A 15,915-nucleotide genomic window follows, 5' to 3' on the forward strand; every position below is an offset into this window, starting at 1 on the left:
GACCGTGACTCCACCACCTCCCTGGGCAACCTGTCCCAGTGCCTGACTGCTCTTTCTGAGAAAAAATGTCTCCTCATTTCCAGCCTGAACCTCCCCTGGCACAACTTGAGGCCATTCCCTCTGGTGCTATCACTAGTTATCTGAGAGAAGACGTTGACCCCCAGCTCCCCACACCTTCCTTTCAGGTAGCTGCAGAGAGCAATAATGTCTGCCCTGAGCCTCTTCTTCTCCAGACTAAACATCCCGTTGGCCTCTGCCCATTGACCCACCCTGTCCAGGTCCCTCTGCGGGGCCTCTCTACCCTCCTGCAGATCGACGCTGCCCCTCAACTTGGTGCCATCTGCAAATTGAGGGTGCCTGCAATTCCCTCAGCCAAATATCAAGAAAGGTATTAGAGTGGATGGGCCCCAACACCGACCCCTGGGGAGCAATGATCAGGAAAAGACAAGAGCCCTCCGTCCCTGGGTGGGCTTGAACCACCAACCTTTCAGTTAACAGCCGAACGCGCTAACCGATTGCGCCACAGAGACATGCAGCCCAGCAAAAACAGGAGGCATTTTGAACACTGAGTTCCCTGCAGTTATGCCTGCTCAGAAGACTGCTCCCAACCCACAAGTGTCCCCCCCAAACTCCCTCCTTTTTGGGTTTATTTGAATTACCTGGATTCCATCTGTGCAGTTGCAGACAGAATACTTGGTCTGGGGGTTTCCATTGGTAATCCAAGGGCCAAGCATGTCTTCACTTAAACACTGCCTGAAAATGAACACATTTTCCTCTGAGGTTCTCTATACCGAGGCATAAATGATCCTAACTGATGTCACATTTAATGACAGCAAAGATAGAAGCGAGTAGATTCAGTGGAATACAAGACCTAGTCAGCTCTGGGGGCTTGAGGGAGTTTTTGTCCTCCTGCTGACTTGGCAGAGAACCCTCACCACAGTTCTCCATGCCTGGGTTCATTCAGCTGATTAGAAAGAACCCAGACACCTCTTTATTACCACAGTGGGCAGCGTAAGGAGATAGCTCACCCAGGCCAAACTTTCCAGGTATGGGGTCAACCTGCTCTTATCCTGGCATCCTGTCACCACCAAAAATGTTCTTTTACTACTCACAGTAAAGGAATCCACTTAGAGTGGTGGATACTTCTTCAGGCAAACAAAACCACCAGGTTCAAGGCCCTGGGACTGTGTGGAAGTTCTAGCCTCAGCCTTAAAGCACAAGTACAGCTTGCTGTCTTCAAGCATATCTACAGTTTTGTGCTGGCAGATGTGAGCCTTCACTCCAAGCCATGCGGGCTCTCAAGCAGGGCTGAGGTTTGCTTCACACCTATCAGGACAACTCAGCTCAAGACTGACCTTCGTCCAGTCAGCTCCATCTGTAAGGGGAGCAGTGAGCTTGGACCTGCTTTCAAAAGGCCACAAGAACATTTTCTAGTCAGCTGAGTCTGCAAGTCTGTCTGGAGACAGGCAGGAGGTATTTTTTCTCTGTATGTGGCACCCGCACATGCAAATTCTGCAGATGATCAAAGATGGCTATTAAGGGTCTGTTGGCTAATAGGGTTATGTCAAATCTCTTGCAGACAGGATTTAAATGGGAAAATAAAACAAGAACTACTTACGAATTGCTTGCATTCATGCATGTGTTATCTGTCCCAGGGAAAGCAAGCATCGATGCGACTAAAGCATCTGTGGTTGCATTGAAATTCCTAAAATATAACAATAAAAAAAAGTTCAAGGTTCTTCCACTACCGCTGAGCAGAAGAAAGCTGTCTGAATGAAACAAGATTTATTTATGATGCTAAATAAATGATTATTTGTGGTGCTAGTCCTGCAAACCACTTAAGTAAAAGCAGCACATGAGGGCAGTGGCACAGGTTTAAAAGGACTGGTCCTTGCTTAGCACTGCACTCCTACTCCAGTGACTTGCTGCCTCCAGATCAAAGCAAGATACTGAGGAGCTTTTGAACGACCAAAACTCTGTTTCCAGGGAAAAAGCATCTACTGCAATTTTCAGGCACAACTTCTGGTCTTGTCTCAATCAGCTCTCACATTTGGGAAGTCCATTTGTTTTAGGTCATTCAGAAAGATGCTCCTCCCTCCTGACCCAGCTATCTAGCAGTTATCCATCAGGAGAAGCAGAGAGCTTTAGGATTACAGGACTCAGAGACACGTGGCTCCTTCCCCCATCTTGCAGTACTGAGGCAGAAAGGTATGAGCAGTCCTGGGAAAGAACACCTGAGAGCAGACGTGTGATTTGTAATGATGTTCCAGATTAATTTTCTATTGCTCTCTTAAAGCTGAGAACCACTGGAGAAAGCAGTTAACCTCATGAAATCAGAAACATTAGGGACAAATTATATTCCTTTTGGTAATGGGATTTTAAGCACAAGGAAATCATTCAGTGGTAACGTCCTAATCATGTTCTTCAGATCACTGCATGCCTTGGACTAGTGAGTGCTGGGCGAGAAAGCATGTCCTGTGCTACCAGAGGGGAGGGCAATGCAGCCAGTTCACAAGATGAACGGAATTTGATCCCATAGCTGTAACACTAGAGCCAACTAATGTGGCACCTCCGTTTCACATCGGGGGAAGAGTAAATATACATTTTTTAAAATCCTTCAAGGCAATATGGCTGTCACAGGGACAGAAGACTCCAATGGCAAATGCAACAACAAATATTTTTCACGTTTCAGAGTTAATTTCAACTGAGAGGTTGTTTTTCTAAAGCTTCCTGATTGCTGGCCTAAGCCAAGCCATCTCCCCTAGAGAACCCCTAGGAACAGGATTTTATCACTACATGTTATCTGCATGATACATTTCCACTGTATTTGCTTAAAAATAATCCTGATGATAACAACTGGCTTATAAACCAACGGGTTTAAGGATGGAAACAAACAGCACTCACCCAAAGAAATCTGCCTGGTCAGATGTGCCGTACAGAGACGGGGAAAGAATCAGTTCTGGATATTCGGTCTCCTTAGTTCTTAGTGTCCCAAGTCCCATTGCTGCCGTCACAAAGAGGACTGGGAGGATGACCTGAGCAATGAAGCCTCGGACATCCCGCCGGGTATGGTGGAATCTCTTAATGAATAAAGCTGACGTCTTCTTAAGCAGCAACGGCAAACCTTGCAGGCTCTTTGACCTGATCAGGAGCTGATCTGGTTACAAAAGAACACATTTTGTCATGGATCAGTATTTGCTAAATGCAGAGAAATGACACTTACAGATCCCTGGGAATAACGTTGGTTACCCTCTCTTCTTTATCAGATGAAAAAATCATAACTACAAGGTTGGAACACACCCTCTTTGGACAGGATTCAGGTTTTGTCTTGAGTTATGAGCTCAGTAACACCAGTTTTTAGCTTGATTTCAAATGCGTAAACATGGTATGCATTTTGACATCTTGCAGGAGAAACACACACTTCCAGATGCAATGAGTTATCTACATCCTACCTACCCAGCTGCAACTTTTATGATTGCAAACTGAAAATTCTCGTCATTGAGAAAGCAAGTCCTCAGACAAATCAATAAGAGAATTCATTCAGGAACGAGAAAACAAGGCACAAACTATTTGATCACTTATGTGGATAAGTTTGCAGCACATTAAAAGCAGAAGCGAACCCTGTGCAACCTATTCCTCTTCATAAAATATTAACCTATATAATACAACATGAAGCAAATCATCTTCAGTGCTCTCATTAGGGATGACATAAAACACTTCTCTACACGTCTGGGTTACTGTTTATGGAACTGCACATCTCCAGTGCAGGTCAGCTTTGAGAAGCAAGTATGAAAATACCTTTGTGTCGTCCCTTAACTGTTCCCCTAACTATAAATGATAAATTCATAAGTAAAAAACTTTTCTTTGTCAGAAAGGATGTTCAGGATTTTTTTGGACCATGCCACCTTCTGCAGCTCTTGCACTCTCAGAGATAATGCTGTACCTTGACTATCTTCTGAAGGTGAATTTATGCCACTGTCTGGCCCTTTTTGATGTTTGCCCTTACTGGAATGGTTGGGACACAGCAAAGAACTCCAAGAAAGATCCAGCTCAGAGCTGTGCTGCTTTTCCAGCAGGCTGAGGGGTTTCCACAAAGTTTCAAATTCTACTAATTGCATAGAAATAAACCTCTGCATCAATTACAGCAATTACTTTCAGAGGTATACATTTGCTCCTTCACCCACACACTATATTTGATTAGATTAAACCTGAATCAAATTAAAGGGAGGCGGATACAAACAAAACCCCTCTGTAATTTGTTCTGCAATTCAGACATTCCAAACCAGTGGATCTAAACAACTGTTGAGTGCTGCGCTTCTAGTGATTAATTGGTTTTGTGATTTCTGGTTGGGTGAAACGTGGTTTCCAACATAGAAAGAGAACAGGAAAGCTCAAATCAGTCTGTCATTCACTTTTTGCATCTGTGACAAATCTGGAATAAATCTGGAGGTAATTCAGTACCATCTCTCTCCGTGAAGGTGTCTGTGTTCACAGACATTTCTTCACTGGCAATTTGACCACTGGTTCCAGGCAGTTGTTGAGGCAGTTCAGTATCTTCTTGTGGATCCTTCCCAAGCTCTTTTGTCAGATTGAGAAACACCTACACAGCAAGAAAACATAAAGGAAAATTGGTCCAAATTACTCCATTTTCCAAACCAATAATCAGAATCCACTCTCCTGCATGCTTCTGTAGCTCCCATTCCTACTCTGTAGCTCTTTGTGGAGCAAATGCGGATGACAATCCTCTTTTTATTCCCTTTGTGTTCTGAGGGAGAAATTCACTTTTTTTTTCAGTATAAAATTGTTGTCCAGCTACCTGTCACCTCTCTTGCTGCAGCAGTGGCAAACTAAACTTTTGCAGCTGCCCACAGCTGGACTTACCTTGCCCTAATGCCACCCCACTACCACGACTACTGAGTAGGTGTTAAAGAAGCTGCATCTCAGCACACTGGCAGCTTACCCTGCTTAGCATCAGTAAAGAAACAAGTAGGGTTGTCTCCCTGGGATATTTTCCTTTCCAGCCCCTGACAATCCTGACTGCCTCAACACAAACAAACAAGGATTTCTGGACAGAAAGGTGACAAACTGCATCTCTTCTGTGAGAGGAAGTTTGCATCATTTAAAACTACTTCTTACAACTCATTGTTTAAAGCTGCTTTTTGTTTCTGATGTAACTAAATGCTTGTGGTTATTGTGTTTATTATGACAAGAGATTTTCTGTGGGCAGGAAGATGCCTGTGTTATTCTGAGATGCTCCAGGTGACTCACTTGTGCACGGCAGAATCCATGCTGAAGTTTAGCATTTAGACTGTTTTCTAACTGTCTGGAGACAACCCCAAATTCACAGCGATGAGAAGCAAACCTCGAACAGAAATGTGTCTTTGCTCTCTCTCCCCTGTCTAACTCCAACATCTTATTTTCCAGATAAAATGCTGAAAGGTCTTAGCAAGGTAAGGCAGTGGTATGCTTCGTGCATTAGTAAATTTAGTAGATTGATGAATTCAGCTACTTGCTCACATGTTCATAAACGTAGCACAGTGAGAAACCAAACCACCTCTTCTCTTGTCTGTGACTCCCACATCCCAAACATGCCATCATCTACCCCAGAAAGCAGAGCTACACAGTTCTGGAAAGTTAATCTCAATAAACATTTCATTTAATTGAGTCCTGGGCTCATACCTCTTCCACGGTTGTGTTTGAAATCCCGTAGCAACCAAGGTGGAGATCACTCAAGCTGGTATCAAGGGCTCTGAGAAGCGCCTGGTAGGCCCCCGAGACTGTGGACTTGAAGGGGGGAAGCACGTACACGAGCTCCCCACCAATATCCTCCTTGAGATAAGCCTCTGGAAGGTGGGACTGGATCAGGGAGGTCACTGCTGCGGTGTCACACTCCTCTATCATATTCTGAAAAAGGAGGAAAACACTCTGGTCAACGGGAGGGCTGTGAGGTCAATATTCCTGCTGCAGGATTCAGCCCCAATTCTGTGCTGCAGTATAACCAGTGGGCAGACTTAATCCAGACAGGCAGTATTTCAGTTTATACAGCAAAAGGAGATGAAACTGGGCTTCTGGCATTTGAAGATGACTGAAGGATGTGGCACAGACTCCCTGCCCCTCGTTGTGCTGAGGAAGAGATGAGCTCTGGGGACTTTTTGGACTACACTGTGCCCATCTTGGTCCATCCAGAGCTCACCGAGCTCCCTCTGTCCACAGGCATACTGGGACTGGGACAGATTGACCATTTTGTACCAGCTAGAGGTTTTACAGTACAGACATGAAGCCTAGCCACAAGGGAGAGCTGACACCTGAACTTGGCTGCCAGCACAATTACAACCTTTTTTCCTCATGAAAAACAGGGCTTGCACATGGGTCCTTTGTCATTTTTTCTAGCTATACTGCCAGCAGTTTGGAAGAGGGGCTGATCTCGTACAGTATCTGTGTGTTATTCTGTGTGCTGGGGCTACCAACAGCACTGTAATAAATGCTTTAAGAACAGAGTTCCTCCCTCCTTGCAAACAGCAGAACATTTTGCCTCAGGCCAGGTACTATCCACAGGCCTTTCCCATCTCTTATCTCTGAACTCCAGAATTCACACTCTGCACCTGGCCTTGCCTTTAACCCTCACAGAGACCCTGTTCTTTTCCAACAAAGCAGAAAGCTGACATTTCTGCTTGCTGAGGGCCGCAGGGGCTGGTCTGATGTCCTCCCTGGTGGCTGGTTTGGAGATCCTCCCTCTGCTTCAAGGAACATGCGCTGTCAGCACCTCTCCCTGAGGCACAGCGTGCTCACATACAGATCTTCAGCAGCTCTTTGGTGCCTCTCTCTGCATCCAACGCAACCACTTTGGTACTGCTTCCATCCTCAGCTCCTGCCAACAGCATCCCTGAGCAAGCCTCGATGCTCTCCTTCAGAGATGAAGCTGCTGAGAGCTCATGCTACATGTGGGCTCAAACATCAGGCATCTGCCTCCCTGCAGTACCTGCTGCGGTGACTACGCCCATGGGACATGAAAGGGAGCCAGAGCCAGGAGGGAAGGGAGGATAAAGAGGACTGCATTGCTCACCTGGGCACAGGAGGCTCAGATTCACACCTCTGCCTTGTCTGTTAGAGCTGCAGCTAAGACTCCTATGTTTTGGGAAACTCTCTGTATAGGCTGTCTTTCTGAAGGAAGCTTATCTATAAAAGTGTGTGAATTCCAGCACAGGACAGACAGAGTGAGCCAGAGAGCAGAGTGTGCTGTGTCTCGTGCATCTCACTAGCTAGGGCATACCAGAAAGTGGTCTTAATGGCAATTTACAGGCTGTAGTTACGTGTTTACAAAGCCAGCATGTGCTTGAACCTGTCTATCTAAAACCAAAGGTTTCAACCCAAAATGCATCCAATTTTCACCCTGCAATAAAACGGTCACATAAAGAATCCATTCCATGGAAGAGATATTAGACTGGAATAACCATTCCATAGCAGAGATCTAAGACTAAGATGAACCTTCTGCAATGTGTTTCTTTTCTGTGGGACGCTATGAGTTGCCTCCTTCCTTCAAGTCATACAACTGACTCAAGTTTCCCACCCAAGATGTCTATCATAACATCACACATTTATCTTAAGATGAGGCTGAAGATTTAGCACCACCTCTGACACAAACCTTCTTTTTTGTGAGTGTCAGGTGGTATCCATCACCAAACGTTTCCTTGAGGTAGAACGGTGACCCACAGCATTTGAGCCCCCCGTGCTCCAGGAAGGCGATTCGGTCACTCAGTACTTCTGCTTCATCCAAGTGATGTGTTGAGAGAATGATGGTTCTGCCTGGGAAACAGGAAGCTGATGTCAACCAACACAATAAACACGCAGGATTACATGAGACAGGTGAAAGCTTTACCGAATGAGGGCATGCAGAGCACCAGGTGAAAAATCAACTGTGCTTTTTGGGAATTAATAATGAAACTGGATGAAAGAACACTAGAGAGAAGTTGAAAGTTACTATCATAAGTTGTGTTTTATCGTAAAGTTTCATTTCAAATGACATTGGGAATTTACAAGAAGAGCCTGGAATGCACCCAGAGGCTCTGCAAAGTCCCAGATCCCCACAGCTAGCTCTCTGTGGTCTCCAAAACCTGCTGCTCAAAGCCACTGATATCATATTTTCAAGTGACACAAATCACTTTTGCCACTGAGCAGCATCTCATCTCATCACAGTACCTTTTTTATTCTTGGAGATAATTTCCCAAATACTCCTCCGAGAGCACGGATCCACCCCTGTGGTTGGTTCATCCAGGATCACCACCCTTGATCCACCCAGGAGAGCAATAGCTATAGACAACTTCCTCTTCATCCCCCCCGACAGGGAACCAGCTAGCTTATGACGATGGCTGTACAGTCCCGTCTCCTTCAAAGTCCTTCAAGACAAAGAAAAAACAACCCCCAGAGGTTGTCCTTCAGGCATCTTTTAAAAGCAGGGAATCTGAAAATACCCAAAAAACATAACTGCAAATGAAAAACTGCTCAAGTATGGACTGCTCTACTAAATGGTCACAGTGCACTGAGATGATTCATCCTATAGCTCAGCCACTGGGATTTTAATTTAAAAAATCTTTTTTTAGGATGTTTTCAAAGTTTCCATCTGACAAGCCAAGGTTAAAGGCTCAACCTCATCAACAGAGAACACCAAGATCCAAATTCCCTGGGACGTTCTGGCTGTTTCACTTCTCCGCAGAACCAATAAAGCCGACATCATCTTTCTGACTGGTTGATTAAATCCCTTTCTGGGGAAAACTGTAAAGAAGCAAGGACCAGACCCTTAGGCCAATAAATTCATCTCCAAAGAATTGTCACAGAAGCCTGTGAACCCCCTGGAGAAAAGACATTGTTTTCTTACAGCCCCAGATTTCAACACTCAATATCCTCCTCTAAGCAGACCAAGGCATTATTTGAACTCCAGGCTGGGTCTGCAACTGTGCTCAAAACCATTCATTTGAGCTTTGTAGGGGCAATGGCACTGCCACGCAATAATTTTCAGAGCCCTCTCACCCTTCTCCAACCCTGCTGTTTTTATACCTCTTAACTTCTTGGTAGAGCTCTTCTTTACTCCAGTGAGGGACTTTGATGTACCCGTAGAGCAGCAGGTGCTCCTTCGTGGTGAGGTAGTTGAAGAGCACGTTGTGCTGCATGCATATACCCATGTTCTTCCTGATAACCTCCTGATCAGTCCTGATGTCTTTGTCATAGACAATGATAGTACCTGATGATGTAGGGAACAACCCAGTCAAAATAGATCTGAAAGGGAAAAATAAATAATAAAGGAAGTTAAAAAAAAAAAAAAAAAAGTAGAAAGCCAGACATGATTTTTTTCCACATCCTCCTGCACCTACATGTATTGTTACTTGCAAAGCTTCCTTCCATCACCACTGCACTCCTTGCAGCCAGAAATAACTGAACACAGCTTGTTTTGCTGCCTGCCATGCTTGGGCAAAGCAGTGGCCAATTAACATCAAAGAACATCCTCCTCCTGCTCTGTGGGACTGTGAAGGCAAGTACCAAGCTTGTGCATGGAACTCTGGCTACTTTTCACATATACTTTTATCTTCCTTGGTCTTCCCCTCTCCAACTCAGACCACGGTGTGTCCCACACATCGATACTCATGAATGCCCTTCACTTCCCATTTAATCACTGGGAAATGCAGTTACTCTTCATTCTTTGAGGTTTGTCTGCAGTATCCAGCCAGCCTCATACTGCTAACCACATCAGAGATTGCAAACCACATCTTCATCATACTAACCACATCACGGCAGGGAAACCTGATTTCACTGCCGTGATTAACAAGGAATGGGAGAGGACTTCCAGGCAAGGCACCTCACGGAGGGCAGCACTTTCAACTAGTTCAAGCTAATAATACTACCTAGTAATGCTGCCTACCTAACAGACCCGAGTCAAACACCTTCTGCTTGGAGTAACTACTTACATAATATGGGTTGTTTTTAGAGCTGTCCTGCAGGGAGTAAAAGCAGAAGATGCATCTCAGACTCCCTTTCACCTTCCCTGGGTTGCTCTCTCTCCTAGGACTTTTAACCCTCATTAAAAAGGAGAGGAGAAGTAATTTGTGACCTTACTCGGGATTTGAAGCCTGCACTAAGTTTCAAGAAGCCATTATATTTTTCTGTACATCACCTTTGCCTACACTTCACAAAGAGGACATGAGATGAATTTCTAATAAGCTGAGATGAAGCACACATCTATCTTACTGATTTTGGCTCTTCTGGGGCTTCTATTTATCACCTTAATGTTGCTTTCAGAGTGATGCATATATATATATCAGTGGAGAAATCAAGTTCTACAGGTTTGTTTTACTGCTTTTATCTAACAACTCAACCAATAATTTATAAATGGCAAGGCTAGAAGGGCTGGAAGGCCAATGTATTAACCTACTGCCATCCCGGCCCAGTCAACACATGAGTCTGTACAGCTGAAATATACCTTTATTAAGCTTTTGTGCTAATATCATTTCAACTTTGGCATGTGCAAAGCTACCCACAGCTTTCAGAGCAACCCAGCCCCAGGCACCAAAGCCTTGTGGAACAAAATGCTGGAACAGCTGCTGTGCTGTGTATTACAGCGATCCTACCAGACTAAAAAGCATATTCCTAAGCAGCAAAGGAGCTTTAATTCTAACAGATGAAGGGACAGCTGAGGTTGTCCAAGACCCAGATAAAACTGCAGGAGAGATCTGTCCTAATAAAGCATCTTATTCAGCTCCCCAACCCTCCACAGCCCCACTTGCTCTCTCGTTCACCCTGCCATGCCCCGCAGTATAAAACATCCCAACTTTAAAGGACACGTACATGGTCGTCGTTTTCCCAGCTCCATTGTGTCCCAGCAGGGAAGTTATATTCCCTTCGTAGAAGTTGAGGCTGAGGTTGTCCACTGCAGCTTTGGATCCATAAACCTTTGTTATGCCACGGAGGGAGACTCCCAAGGTCAGGTCAGTGGGCTCTGGCTCCAGATGAGGAGGGGGGGCACCTACGACACCAAAGGGAAGGGGCAGAGGACAGTTACTTTTTTTTCATCTCAGAAATAAGCAGGGCTTTTTATAGCATAAAATACAGCAAAAGTAGGTGCCTTTCAGCAAAGAATGTAGAGAACATTTCAGAGGATCTGAATCATTTGAGCTCTCCCGGATTTCTCCTTTTCACTTCTGCAACTTCTTACAACTCCTGACAATAAGCGTTAATCACTTCTGAAAGGTCTCATATTTAGATGTTTCAGAGCACCTAACACAATCTATACTAAGAAAGCACAGCAAAACTACTAAATTAGTTTTGTTAGGTAGAATCAGCAAGCTTGTATGTGTGATCTCCCTATGTTTTACAGGCTAAATATTTAAAGAAACAAACAAAGCAGCACATATCCCTTTTGACAAGTGGAAACTTCTGTTTGCTTGCACAAACAAAAATGTGTTTTTCTATGCAGAGCATTGTAGAGTGAAGTATATGCATCTAAGGTATCTGCCAAACTACAGCATACACAAGTATGCAGGTGAGTATCAGTAGTGGATTTCCATATCAAATAGAAAGAAAAAGGAAAATTTAAAAGCCAAATCTCCATTCAGGTAAGCAACAGTTTCCAATTTTTTCTATGCTACAAAATAAGGATTAACACAGAAATGCGCTTTCTGAGAGTGGTGCCCCTTTGCAAATTCCACTTTGTTTACTTGAAGTGTAAGTTGGCATTGTTAGCCCATGTAGAATTCACATACATATCTTATTGTTGAGGGGGGCTTCTTTCCTTAGCATCAGCTTGCTGAAGAAGAGGCCCCTTTGTTTCTCACTCCAGAAGGGGAGGTAACTGTTGTATTCGAGCCAGTACGATGGAAGGAACGGGAAATACCAGGGAGCAGCCATGCCATATCGTCCTGCAAGAAGATAAGGAAGCTCATCCAGGTATCTGCAGAAAGCACCACTATTAGATTGCACTCAAAATAACAAAAAATGAACTCCGTAGAGATCTCTCCTCTCTTGATGTGCTTCATGTACTACTGATACTTGGTAGAGGATTTTCCCTTAATTGGCACAATAGGAAGCATTTGCTAATTTGTTATTCTGAGTAACTTCATAGCCAGAGGGTTGGAGTACTTTACATTTTCCACTGGGTAGATTTCTGTGTGCCAGTGGACTGCTTCATTAGGTGGGGAAGAAAAGCAAAAGACAAATGTACTGGCTCTTGCCCAAGGCAGGAATTACTTTTTGAAATCGAATGATATAAGTAACGCAACCCAAAATCACTCAGCTGACAAATGCTGGCTAACACGCTCTGTTCTCATTTTCACCAACCAGACAGCAAACATACCCTTCTGTGTCTTTGGCTTCAGCTTGTTTATGGGTTCCATCTACCCACATGATAAGCAGAAGAACCCTATTTTTCCCTTGCTCTGCCTTGTCCCAGTTTCATTAACACTCAGACATCCACCAAGCCTTTTGGTCTAGGAACAGAAATATCCTGTGTGGGCAGACTGGAATCAGCCAGCATTGTATTCATTGTTTTCCAAAGGAAATGCAACAACCTCAATGCAACATATCCTTACCTGGGAACACATTCCTTATATACCACCCCAGGATGAAGTAAATGAAGGAGTCTATCAGAATGAGCCAGCACATCCAGCCAAAGGAGGTGTTGTCTCCAATCATTGGGGATTTATACATGTTGTCCCACTGCAGACCTGCAAAAAGGAATTTAGAAATACAACAGAATCCATATTAGTTAATGAAACACCACGTCCATGGGAACTCAAATCCTAGTTTTGTGTATAATGAACATACCTATGCCCTGTGCCTCGTAGCGAGCAATGTATTGACTTGCATAGCTGAAGGCAGTTGGAGACAACAGGCTCTGAGGAATAAACACAATTGAAAACAATCAATTTTTCAATTAGTCTCAAAGAGAAATTGTCAGACAACCAATCAGGTACCTCACTGGCTTGGTAAAATAGCTAGAAAAATGAGTTAGATTTTTTCCAACAGTCACAAAGAGCAGTGGATGAGGCTTATGGGTTTTAGCAACTCCTTAGAACGTTCCCTCCTTTTGCTTCCACTCCCAGTACCCAACTTCCACCCTCCTTCAGGGCTTTTGAAATAAAGTTGTGATTGAAAATTCCCTGAGGTGGCTAATAATTTTACCACTTGAATTAACAGGTGTCCTTTCTCAAATCTGGTGGACTCAAAGAAAACAAGTACAGCTTCTGGAACCTAACACCTACTTATTTCTACCCTTGGTAAGAGACATGGCTTTATGTCTCCTTCCGTGACTATGAATTTGAGATACATACAACTAAAGGACAAGCAGACCCAAGCCTCCTTCACAGTTCTGCAACCTAAATTCCTTACTGACCAGCCTTGCTGCTCGTGGTGGCTGAAAGTAACCCATTTTTGCCTTTCAATTTGTGAGGGTTCACACTACTCTGATTCAGCGGGCAGGTGGTAACTCCCTAAAATGGCACAGGTATTGTGTTCAGTCCTAGCACACCACTAATTAAAGGCCTCCTTGCACCAGGCCATGGCCAGCTCTCCTGCTACGTGCTGTCGTTCCTGTCAACACCCACAGATGGGTGAATGATTTAGAAAGGAATTTAGGGTTTAGAATTCATGTATAATCGTGACACAAGCCTTAATAACAACTGAAGTGTACTGAAGGTGAATGCCTGCTTCCACACATATAATCCCTGTTACTGAAAAGCAGAACTTACCAGTAGGCTCTTCACTGAGAAGCTCAAGTGATTTTCAATGACAAGCAACACAATGAAGGGGAAGAAGGTGAGGATGTACACGAGACTGCCCACCAACGCTGCTATGTTGGTGTTGTTGAAGAAAACGCTGATGAAGTAGCTCATGGCTATGATGGACAGGCTGTAGTCCATGAGGTACAGGAAAAGGAGCGACGTGTTTGTTTTGGGAAGGATGTCACCCACTTTTAGGATAACGATGAGGAAGGTGACGGTGATTAGAAGGAAGACGGCACATTCTATGAACCAGGCGATAAAATGGCTGCTTGCATTAACACCCATCATTTTCATGTACTACAGAGAGAAAGGTTAAAAAAAAAAGAAAAAAAAAGAAAGAATTACAAATGGCAAATGTTTATTAAGAGTTTTGTTTGTTTGTTTGTTTTTCAGTGATCATAGGGCATACAAACAAAGTATGCTCTTTCCTACTTTGGCATACTGCTCTGTTGATAACCAGGGAGAAACCACGCTCCTGCATTTCTGGAATGCTCTGGGTTTGCACAGCAGTTCATTGCAAACGAACAGCAGGGGCAGGAGCTGCAAGCATCATGTGCCGCAACCCACAAGTTGCAAAGCAGCTGCTGGCATTACGTTTGTAACCTTTCTATTTTTTTAAATAACTTTTTTTTTTTTTTTTTTAATAATGCTATTTCACTCAGTGGCTTGAGTGTAAAAACTCTTAGGTCTCTTTGAAACCAAGCCATTTCACACACATCCCCAAGGTAATACATGAGAGATAAATTAGCATGGTTATATAGAAGTGATGTTAATTTATATTAGCTGATGATCAAGGCCACAAGACCTATAGAACTGTAAATTTGCATTGCTGAACCCAAAAGAAATGACCAATGCTGTTGTCTTGTTGTAGATAACACAACTAAACAGAAGACTGACACCCTTGGTCTTAGAGACAACGCAAGTGGGTTCCCAAAACTATACTGGGAACTAATGGGGCCGTCAACTAGCTATTGGGGTTCACTCATTGTCAGTCTCATTAGAGTTCATAGGGTGCCCTTTCTTAGAAAGGCTTTTTGGTGAATTAATATATTTCCATGGTACCAGATAAAAAACAAATCATCTGAAGATGAGCTTTACAAAAAGTTCTTTACAAAAAGTATCTCTGTTGCCTGTGCTCATACTGAAAACCCAAGTTACTGCAGTAAGTTCCCTATGTCTCAATGTCATTTCTTTTCCTATAGGCAACCTGAAGGAAGGACTTCATTTCAGAGGAGCTGATGTAAAATGTAGCACCTTCTGAATTATTAAGTATAATAACTTCAAGGATAGGAAGAAAGTCTCTTTGTGTCTTTGTTCCCAGTAGGTACGACTCAAAAGTCAATTTTCAGGGAGCTTTAAATCTTTAGAAAACTTGTAATTTTGCGAGGTCCCCATGTTTCCAGTGTTCAGCATGGCAAAGCAATATTCTCCCCACTTCAAGGGCAAATGCCCTGCACTTCTACAGTTTTGTGCTTGGTTACAATGTCAGAATTCAAACACTGCAGGCCAGACAATAGGTATATGGAATATTATTTTCCTTAATGCTTGTTTTGCTCCATTTAATGTTGCACATGGGACCTACAACTCACTAATAAGGAAAATCTGTTTATAATTTTACACGCCCCAGAAAGTTTCAGTGTACCTCATAAAGCCTCAGATCTTTCTCTTGAACAAGTGTTTTAACAAAATCAGCTATAAACAGCACCCAGGCAGCCATCAGAGCAAATGGAAGAGAGTAGGTCACGCTGGTTAAGAACCTGTAAAAGGCAAATGCAGGCTTTAGCTGAATACAAAATGTTCAGGGGATTAAAGCTTTCTACAGAATATATTTCTCAGAATAATACTTTGGCACAGGAAAAGACATGCTTATATTTCAAAATGTGAAGTATAATTAATAATTACCCAAAAAAAGGCTATTTTGCCATTGCATTGAATTTTCTATTCATGAAACTCCTGGCTGTTCAAAAAATAAAAAAAAAATAAATAAAAACAAATGTTTATTAAATCACATAGGGATTTCCAGCCAGGTTCTGGAAGCAGTTTTGCTCAGCAGCACCACTGGCATGAGCAGAAACCACCATTGGCAGGGGCATTTCCTGGCTCTCTGGTGGGGTGCATCCAACCTGGAACAACTCAGAAACCAGCCCTTCTG

General features: G+C 43.6%; 1 protein-coding gene across 1 annotated transcript in view; it reads right to left on the reverse strand.

Moving 5' to 3' along the window:
- Window positions 1–15,915, reverse strand: part of ABCA12 (ATP binding cassette subfamily A member 12) — a gene marked incomplete at its 5' end in the record, with an annotated part of 82,052 nt that overhangs the window by 20,327 nt on the left and 45,810 nt on the right. Inside the window, 14 exons of the mRNA XM_082763953.1 lie at window positions 660–753; window positions 1,619–1,705; window positions 2,905–3,157; window positions 4,462–4,600; window positions 5,680–5,904; window positions 7,643–7,803; window positions 8,197–8,393; window positions 9,052–9,270; window positions 10,834–11,011; window positions 11,748–11,903; window positions 12,573–12,707; window positions 12,808–12,877; window positions 13,731–14,060; window positions 15,406–15,520. Of these exons, the coding sequence (XP_082620079.1) occupies window positions 660–753; window positions 1,619–1,705; window positions 2,905–3,157; window positions 4,462–4,600; window positions 5,680–5,904; window positions 7,643–7,803; window positions 8,197–8,393; window positions 9,052–9,270; window positions 10,834–11,011; window positions 11,748–11,903; window positions 12,573–12,707; window positions 12,808–12,877; window positions 13,731–14,060; window positions 15,406–15,520 (2,359 nt within the window). The remainder of the gene's footprint in view (window positions 1–659; window positions 754–1,618; window positions 1,706–2,904; window positions 3,158–4,461; window positions 4,601–5,679; window positions 5,905–7,642; window positions 7,804–8,196; window positions 8,394–9,051; window positions 9,271–10,833; window positions 11,012–11,747; window positions 11,904–12,572; window positions 12,708–12,807; window positions 12,878–13,730; window positions 14,061–15,405; window positions 15,521–15,915) is intronic.

This window comes from Aythya marila (genome assembly GCF_965140915.1).
Source record: "Aythya marila genome assembly, chromosome: 6".
NCBI lineage: Eukaryota > Metazoa > Chordata > Aves > Anseriformes > Anatidae > Aythya > Aythya marila.